The 10,069-nt window shown below is 44.7% G+C and overlaps 1 protein-coding gene across 1 annotated transcript; it reads left to right on the forward strand.

The window, feature by feature from the left end:
* The first annotated feature begins 2,076 nt into the window (after positions 1–2,076).
* FABP5 (fatty acid binding protein 5) lies at positions 2,077–9,857 on the forward strand. The gene is made up of 4 exons (XM_040262002.1): positions 2,077–4,544; positions 7,905–8,077; positions 8,438–8,539; positions 9,232–9,857. Exons 1-4 carry the CDS (start codon positions 4,466–4,468, stop codon positions 9,283–9,285), a joined length of 408 nt encoding a protein of 135 aa, XP_040117936.1. The 5' UTR covers positions 2,077–4,465; the 3' UTR covers positions 9,286–9,857.
* Positions 9,858–10,069: the final 212 nt, after the last annotated feature.

The following is a 10,069-nucleotide window of genomic DNA, read 5'->3' on the forward strand; positions in this document are numbered from 1 at the left end:
AGAGAACTGAGGTTCAAAGATCTTAAAGAAAACTTCATCTGTCTTATAATTGGTTGTCTTGTAGAGCCACTGGGTGAAGAGATGCTAGAGTAATTCAGGATTCTTCAGCCATTTTCACCTATAAGAATAAATATTATTTTATTATCCTCTAGCATGATGGAACACGTGACGTGACACCTGTATTGATTGTCTCTGTGCTGCCGCTAAAACTAATGACCAGCATGGCTCCTTCTGCTTTTAAAGATAGGCTGCAACAAAGTTATTGGCCCTTCTTCCCTGTGTGTGCTAAGTTGTTTCAGCCATGTTGTACTCTGTGTGACACTATGGCCTGGAGCCCACCAGGAAACTCTGTTTATGGGATTCTCCAGGTAAGCATACTGGAATGGGTTGCCATGCCCTCTTCCAGGAGCTCTTCCTGATCCAGGGATTGAATCCATGTCTCTTATGTCTCCTGCATTGGCAGGTGGGTTCTTTACCACTAGCGCCACCTGGGAAGCCCTGTATCCTAATCTCAGTTCAGTTTAGTTCAGTTCAGTCGCTCAGTTGTGTCCGACTCTTTGTGACCCCATGAATCACAGCACACCAGGCCTCCCCGTCCATCACCACTTCTTGGAGTTCACTCAAACTCATGTCCATCGAGTCGGTTAGTCTCAACCAAGTGATAATACTCTTCCCTTTGTCCAGTGAAGAGATACTCAACCATTCTGTAGACTGGGAAAAAAAAATGCACAAACTAAAGGTTGAGAATTATATTTTATTTGGTGAACTTTTAAAGAACTTAAGCCAGGGATACAGCCTCTCAGCTCTGAGGGACTGCTCTGAAGAGATAAGGGAGAAGCCAGGATATATAGCTTTTGCTGAAAACAACAACAAAGCAAGCAAACAAACAAAACCCCCTATGTAGTCAAATATCAAAAGATAACTGCTAAACACTAAAAATGGACATCTCACGATGATTTTAGTGCTTTTCTTTGTATGGGAGGATGCAAGAGTCTGGGCTCATTGAAATTATTTTTTGATATGCATCTTAACTACCTAGGGCCAGGATGCTGTTTTTCCCCCATCCTGAATCCCTTTGGGACGCACATCAGGACCACTGCTGTATCCTGTTGTTGGCTACAGCAACATCCTTTGTTTTCTGAAATGACAGGTCTTTGTCCACAATTCCATAAAGTCATACTAGACTTTACTCAGATTTGTTTTCACAGCATTTTTTGTTTTTACATTTATATTGGGTTCAAGTTAAGTAGCCTAGAACAGGACTTTAGTTTGAAGGTTAAGGAAATACTTAATGTTTGAGTTTGTAATGCATTACTGGGCTTCCTCGGTGACTCAGCAGTAAAGGGTTCGTCTGCAATGCAGGAGATCCAGGTTTGATCCCTGGGTTGGGAAGATGCCCTGGAGGAGGAAATGGCAACCCAGCCCAGTATTCTTGCTGGGAAAATCCCATAGACAGAAGAGCCTGAAGGTCTATGGTCCATGGGGTTGCAAAGTCAGACACGACTGATGCATCTGAGCACAAGGCACACAATCCATTACTAGTTTAAGAAAGGAAGGGAATCTGAATTTAGGGGTTGAGGGACCTTAGAAATAACCTGACTTCAATCTCTCTCCATGTCTGTAATACAGTTAAGAGGCATCAGAGAGCAAGGGATTAAGTGCATTACTCAGAGTAGCAGAGCTATCACCATGCCCTTTGGCTCTGTCCCATGGGAAACACTAACAGGTATTTTGACCTGTATCTTTGTTTTGTCGATGTGTTTTAACCACAAAAATATTATTTCCATTTGTTGACCAAAAAAAAAAAAAATGCACAAGCTAAAAGTTGAACGTGTGTGCGCTCAGTGGCTCAGTCGTGTCCGACTCTTTGAGATCCTGTAGACAAAGGTGAGAAGTATGTTTCATTTGGGGGAATTCCTGAGGACTTCAGCCTGGATGATGACCTCTCAGATAGCTCTGAGGAACTGTTGCGAAGAGGTAAGGGAAGATCCCGGATATATAGGAGTTTTTGCAAAAAAAAAAAAAAAAAAGAAAGAAAAAACAGATAGAACATCAAAAGACTAGTGTTGAAGAAAACCAGGTATCTCCACTTAATGATTTCAGTGCTTTGCTTTCTTATGTATGGGAAGAGGCAAGAATCTGATCATACTTGTGCAGTCTCTCAGTCTGACTCTTTGTTACCCCATGGACTGTAGCCTGCCAGGCTCCTCTGTCCATGGGATTTCCCATGCAAGAATACTGGAGTGGGTTGCCATTTTCTCCTCCAGGGGATCTTCCCGCCCTAAGGACTGCCCCACAACTCCTTCATTGGCATGCGGATTCTTTAGTACTGAGCCACCAAGAAAGCTGCAAGAATCTGGGCTCACTGAGATCACTCCTTTGATGTGCACCTTACCTATCTAGGGCCAGGATCCTGTTTTTCTCCAACCCTGAATCCCCTCAGGGTGCAGAGTTAGGGCAGTGCTTCGGCTGAGGCCCGCAGCATCCTTTGTTTACTGACTTGGCAGGCCACATTTTTTCATCCACATGCTCATCACATCAAAGAGTGTGTTTAAAAGTTAAATTTTGGATAATGCTTCTGGTATAAAAATGATTTCTTGTACCTAAGTATTTTAGGTGTTGTATCAGGGCATTAGTATTAGTATCAGGTGTCATTTTCCTTTTGACATTTCTATCACGTGTTTGATTATGATCATTTAACAACTAGTATTATTCCAGTACTGAGTCCTGGCTATTATTATCATATTCAATACAAAAATGGACAAACATGTTGACCTAGCACATTAAGAAAGCAAATCCAAGGACACAGGAGCTGCTTCTCTGGGAGGCAGGGACCATACCAAGTATCTGGAGGCCAGCACTTGCTCTGCTGGGCAAATGACGTGCTCAGCTGCCCTCAGAACAGGAATATTTTCTGGGAGCAGTTGAGCCTCAAGTATGGGGCTGTTGGCATGGGACATGCCAGCCCTTAGTGGCACAACTATGTGACCTAAGTCACTCAGTATTAAAATGGTGCCACTGGGGAAACTGGGGTAACCCTAGGATTGGGGCAAATATACACTGCAGGTGAGTAAATGTCCTGAGGCATTCCGGGAAATGACAAGCTCAGATTTCAGTTTGTTAGGGAAGGAAGAATAAGTTTTTCTTATTCCAAGAACTAGTGTCTTGGAATAATTCAGGGGACTGTATGTAGCCTCTACTCTTAATCCCATGAAGAGGAGGGTGAGCTTGAGGCAGCCAGGTTTGGTCCTATTTCACAAAGTCTAGAATGAGAGGAACCTGGACAGGAATTCTGGTTCTTCCACTCTGCAAACTTTCCCTGACTCATTTCTCTCTCAGAAAATTGGGATAACACCCTTGAGTAAAAACCCAGTGAGCATCAGCATTAACAGATATAAAGGGGCCAGGAAGTACAGCATGTAGCAAGAAGGTATTCAATAAATGGAGCTTATCTCCACCAAGGTGGCTATCCTCTCTGTATGGCAATTTCCACATCTCACTCCAACTCATTCCCACAGGAACCCAGGAGCACAAAGATCCTGTGACAGACACACTTTGAAAAGTAGAACCTTCTACTTACAAATAAATATAAGGTAGTATTAAGATTAAAGGAGAAGAGGAGAATCACTGGAGTCTAAAGACTTGGGAGCCTGAACAGAAATTGTTCAGGGCTCTGTTCAGCTGAAAATATAAATAGTAAAACATACGTGAATGAGAACATTTAATAGCAATAGCAGTCACTTAAACTGATAACCTTGTAGAGTTTGAGTTTGGAAACCGAACTGCCTGGGACATCTCCCCGCACCCAGGACCTTCTGCTAAGATAGCCTAACCCAACTCAGGTTAGATACCCTCCGAGGCCCCAGCTGGGCCGGGAGTGGCGTGAGGGTGGGAACAGGTTATTTCAGGAGGGTGTTTCCCCCGCACCTTCGCCCCAGCAGTGGTTAAATACGCGAAGAAGTTTATCGATCAGTCAATTAAACTACGGATCAATTCCTGCCATGGGAACCGAACGAAGGCTAATCGATTCTTTGTGGGTGTCACGAACGGGAAGAGGGGCGGCAGCTTGGCATGGGACCAACGGGCCCGGGAGAGCCGGGCCGGGTCCGCCCGTAGCCCCTCTGGCTTCCTGGGCGTGCAGACGCGCGGGAAGTGCAGGGTCTGGCGTCCGTGGCGGCGTGGGGCGCGTCGGACTAGGACTAGTCCCAGCTGGCAGGAGCAGCCCGCCGAGCCCCAGCGGCCGCGGCAGGTGGAGCAGCTTAGCTCTTTTGGACCCCAGGAGCCAGACCCGGGGGCGCGGGGGGCGGGGCGGGCGGGCGAGGCGCGCTTCTCATTGGCCGCCAGGCACCGCCCGCGCGCGCGCTCCAGCTTTATAACCGCGCGGGTGGCCAGCCAACCGCACGCTTGATTCCCGGCTCCCTACACTCCGCAGCTCACCTGTCACGCCTGTCCGCTCGGACCCACCATGGCCACCATTCAGCAGCTGGTAGGAAGATGGCGCTTAGTGGAGAGCAAAGGCTTTGACGAATACATGAAGGAAGTAGGTGAGGTTCCCCGCCATGCGGCGCTGCAACGTGGCACGTGTGTGACTGTCTGTCCGTAGGCCCCCTTCGGCGTGCTAGGCTGAAAGGCTGGGCGTGCGCGGCCGCCTACCCCCGACCCCGTTATCCTCCACCTTCCACCCTCATCGCAGGCGAGCAGTGGAGAGCGCCTCCCGCCCGCTCCGGATTCCCCGGACCGTCGGCCTCTTGATCAGTCCCTGTCTCTGCTGCTTTCCCCGGGCCCACGCGACCCCTGCTTTCCTGCCCTTTAGCGCGCTCACCCCTCTCCCACCCCAAGCTTCTTTTCTTTCTCCCCTCCAGGCGGCCCTCTTAACTTTCCCGAATTTTCTTCCCCCACCACTCGTCCGCTCTTCTGCCATTGTCCTCCCTCGCACTCGCGCGGTCGTGGCCGCACCTCCTTGCCCTGACCCACCTTGCCGCATCTTTTGTTCCCAAGTGGCGCGCAGGGTCCCCTCCCTCTTCTACACCCGAACTCGATTTCCAGCCGAAATGCGGGCTACCGCTTCAGCTTACATTCCGCTCTCGGTTGCATCTCCCCCACCCCCAGAGCCCCCGCCCGCCTTGGCCGCGTGCGTCGGGCCATTTTGGGTTGGCCAGGCTCCCCGGGTGGAGCATCAGGGCATCCTCCTCTCCACGCCCCGGAGCGGGGCTCAGAGGCGTGGCGCTGGTGACAGTGACCTGTTGGCACTGCTCGACTGGGCGCTGCGGTGGCCGGGTGGCGTGTGGGAGGAGCGCGGTGAGGTCGACTGTACCCGAGGTGGCAGTGCCCTGCAGCCTTCTGCGTCTAGAGCGTGGAGGGCAGAGAGGCTTCGCCGGGAAACCGCGGTCAGAAACTGCCGGGTCCTTCAGCTGCTTTCCAACTGCATCCAAGATGGGCGTGGCCTTGCCCAAGACACTTGAAATTTTTTTTTTAGTAAAACTTTTTTTTTTTTTAATTTTTGCAGCGTTGTGTTGATTTCTGCCATACAGCAAGGGGAACCAGGCATGATTATGCATGTGTCGGCTCCCTTCCAAGCCTCCCTCCCTTCTCCCCATCCCATACCTCCAGGTCATCACAGAGCACGTGACTGAGCTCCCAGTGCTACACAACAACTTCTTGCCAGTTATCCATCTTACATCTGATACTGTGTGTATGTTGACGCTATCTTCTGCATTCCTCCCGCTCTCTCCTCCCTCACTGTGTCAATAAGTCCATTCTCTATATCTGCAGTTCTAATCCTTCCCTACAGATAGGTTCATCAGTATCATTTTTCTAGATTCCATATATATGCCTTAATACCTAGCAACTCCACTACTGGGTATATGCCCTCAGAAAACCAAAATTGTAAAAGACACATGTACCCCAATGTTCATTCTATCACTCTTTAGGATAGCCAGGACATGGAGGCAATCTGGATGTCCGTTGACAGATGAATGGATAAAGAAGATGTGGTATATATATACAGTGGACTATTAGCCAGAAAAAAGAACAAATTTGAGTCAGTTCTAGTGACCTAGATGAACCTAGAGCCTGTTCTACAGAGTGAGGCACTTGACTTAAAAGCCTTCCAAGGGAGGATGCATCTCTATAGGGAGATTGAAGTTCTCTCGCTCAAAACAGTGTTGGATTTTCTGTTGTCTTTTTCATAAGCTGGTGACTATAAAGAGTGCTGATTGCGACATTGGGTAGATTGGCAAAGACGAACCTTTGTCACAGGCCCCTAGGAAGTGAAGCATAGCAGAGATCCTGTCTGACACAACTGCTGGGGCTGTCGGGTTGTTTTAGAAGCTAGCCTCCTGCAGATAGTAACTTTCTGTTACCAAATGTTAAATGAGTGAAGAAGTCATTACAAAGACCTAGACCCAGAAGTACCCTGAAGTACTTAAAAAACACACCTTCTAGCCGATGGCTGGTTGAGTCTGTCTCTGGTGAATCTTGAGTGTGTTTATGATCCCGTGAATAAAACAAAGCAGTATTTTTTTCCCCCCCCTCCACTCTATACCTTGATCAAGGTGACTCTGGACAAAAAGCAACTAACTGCACTCACAAAGGAGAAATACATATGTGTGTGTTCACCTGAGTGAGGAACACAGTAGGCAGTTTCTCTGCCCATTAAAACCAAACATTATCAGATGGCTTGTTTCCAGAGTTCTGGAGTCAAGGTTGTCAAGGTACAATTCATTAGAGAGCGATCAAGGTGTGGAAAGAACAGAGCCCTTTATTTGTCCAAAGTGAGAAAATAATGACTCAACTAATGAAACAAAGCACCAGCGCCTAGCTGGTGAAAGAGAAGGCTCCGTGGGGACATGTCAAGCTGGGCTGAGCATTGATCATCAAGTCAGTTACTCTGCTTAGGCTGTAGTCGCCTCATCCATGAAACTGAGATTTGGCCTAGAACCAAGTTTCCTACTAAATGTTAATATTAGGGGGAAATACATAGATTATAAAATAAATGTATTAATAGAGTAATCTGAGTTACAGAGTTCTGAAATACTATTTTTGAGGGTAAGATTTTTCCTGATTGTTAGCATCATGATTGTGTGGTTAACTCTTAAAACTGCAATCTGAATATCTCAGGATTGATACTGATTTTGTGTAGTCTACTAATCAAATATTTATCAGGGACTTGTGTGCTAGACTGTGTGCTGGAGTCATATAATACAGTGGCTGGCAGAACTGAGGAAATTAGAGAAGTCCGGATATCTTCCTTAAGTTTCTGAGGGCCAACATGGCATGGTATCTTAAAGCTGAGATTTAGAGCCAGGCTGCCCAGGTTGTTTCTCAGCACCTCCCTTCTTAGCTGGATGAGCTTGAGTAAGTTACATCAATGCCTCACTTACTCATCTGTCAAATGGAGACTATCTACCTCTCACAAGGTCCTTGCCAGGCTTCCATGAATAGTGTATGTCAAGTACTAGCACTTGGTAAGCGCTGGATATATGTATGTTCACAGTTGTTATTGATGACTGCTGCTGCTGCTGCTAAGTTGCTTCAGTTGTGTCTGACTTGTGCGACCACATAGACGGCAGCCCACCAGGCTCCCCCATCCCTGGGATTCTCCAGGCAAGAACACTGGAGTGGGTTGCCATTTCCTTCTCCAATGCATGAAAGTGAGAAGTGAAAGTGAAGTTGCTCAGTCGTGTCCGACTCTTAGCGACTCCATGGACTGCAGCCTACCAGGCTCCTCCGTCCATGGGATTTTCCAGGCAAGAGTACTGGAGTGGGGTGCCATTGCCTTCCCCATTGATGACTGAATCGTTGAAAATATGCACAGCATGGTGATTGCAATTGAATTACTGCTTTTATTATGTAAACAAGAAATTTGGTCTTCCGGGTATCTAACATGGTATAACTTTCTACAGGAGTGGGGATGGCTCTGCGAAAAGTGGGTGCGATGGCCAAACCAGATTGTATCATCACTTCTGATGGCAAAAACCTCAGCATAAAAACTGAGAGCACTTTGAAAACAACACAGTTTTCCTGTAAACTGGGAGAGAAGTTTGAAGAGACCACAGCTGATGGCAGAAAGACTCAGGTTAATTATAATTTATAATATCACAGAACCTTGCAGAATGATTAACTCTATTAATAACATTTTTACTGCTTCCAGGCCAGAATTTAATGAAAAAGTCTCAAGTTGTTTTATGAATTGAGTTTTGACAAATTAGTGAAAAATACCGATTTCACAACTTAATCTGTTTTGTAAAAATAGTTTTAAGGGACATCTAAATTAAAAAGCACAAACTACATTATGAATGAAATTACTATGGGTTAATGTGGTGAAGTAGACTCAGAAAGGAAAAGATTAAAAAATGTTGATTAAGGAGGTTATAAGTCACAGAAACTCATTTTCATTGTGCTTCAGAAGATTAAAAAGGATACTTTATTTTGGCAGACTGTCTGCAACTTTACAGATGGTGCATTGGTTCAACATCAGGAATGGGATGGAAAGGAAAGCACAATAACAAGAAAACTGGAAGATGGGAAATTAGTGGTGGTAAGTGTCTGACATCATATGTCTTATATGAATTCATTGTTCACATAAGTGTTCTAGATCACTGATCATGAAGAGGAGAACTAGATTGGAGGGAAAAAAAAGTGCCAAATAACAAGATAAATACAAGAATACTTAATAACTAAAAAAAGCCCTTTGTGGAGCTAGAGAAGATGATATAGCAGGAGCTGGGTCTAGTCCGTGTTCTGCTGCTCCGTTTACAGTGCAGGCACACTTCAGAGATACTGTAGGTTCGATTCCAGACCATGACAATAAATGGAACATCGCAGTAAAGTGAGTCACACAGAGACAGGAAGTGAGCAAGTGCTGTTGGAAAAAATGGCTTCCTAGACTTACTCAGTGCAGGGTTGCCACAAACCTTCAGTTTGTAAAAAAATGACTGTATAATCTTGAGCATACATTTTTCTGTTTCTTTAAAATGAGGAATAGTATTTGCTAAAACTAAATGAATAGTTTAGATATTGCAAATCAGTAGTTTTCAGTAGAGCATATACACATCATAAATAAAATAACAGGCTCTAGCTTTTCAAACTCAGGAAGCCTAACATGCGTTTTCTCCATCTGTGAAGTAGATGTCAATGTTTTGTAGGATTGTGATCCTAGCATTCAACTACCACCATTACTCTGTGATGTAAGACTAACTTGCCTCTTTTTAATGACATTCTGTCTCCTAGGTATGCGTCATGAACAATGTTACCTGTACTCGGGTCTATGAAAAAGTAGAGTAAAAATTCCATCATCATTTTGCACAGAAATTAGCTGCGAGGATGAACAAGCTCAGTTCAATGAGCAAATCTCCATACTGCTGGTTTTTTTTCATTATTGAGTTCAATAATCTTTATCACAAACAATTAAACTATTTCAAAGTGTTGGTTTAATTAGGGTCATCTCTTTGGTTAGTAAATAAATCTGTTTGTGCTATACCAGTGTTGCATGCTTTTTTAAACTTTATAGGAATTTAGTGATGAGTTTTAACATTTATAAATGGACTAAATGGGATAGCCTTGAAGATACCATATTGAGATTATGTTTAGTAATTTATATATAGAACTACTTCTGTGGCCAATAAGCTACCAATCATTAATCTTGTTTTGAACTTTGTATCAACTCAAGAATCTTAAATTTGTGGCAGAGACTGTTCTCATTGAAAAACAGCTACATAAACTTTATAATTTAAATATAAGAATAGAGATTAAATCACCATCATTGGCTAGTAATCATACTTTCAATAGTGTGTTTATAACTACTGCTCAGGAATTCTGTAGCCAGAAATCTGTTTAATAAACTTTCTGAGGACCTACCAGGTGCCAGACTGTCTTCCAGAGGTTGAGTTATATCTGAACACAGGGACAAATCATTGCACTCACTGTGACAAACGCTCAGCTTTGAGAGCATGCAATGTTCTCTTGTTTTATTAACAAAAGTAATTAAAAAAGTAATTCAACTCTGAAATACTTGTGTGTGTATATATAAAGAATAACTAGAATTCTAGTGACTTCTGTCCTATTTCTT

The sequence above is a fragment of the Oryx dammah genome, unplaced genomic scaffold (assembly GCF_014754425.2).
Source record: "Oryx dammah isolate SB20612 unplaced genomic scaffold, SCBI_Odam_1.1 HiC_scaffold_19, whole genome shotgun sequence".
Taxonomy (NCBI): Eukaryota; Metazoa; Chordata; class Mammalia; order Artiodactyla; family Bovidae; genus Oryx; species Oryx dammah.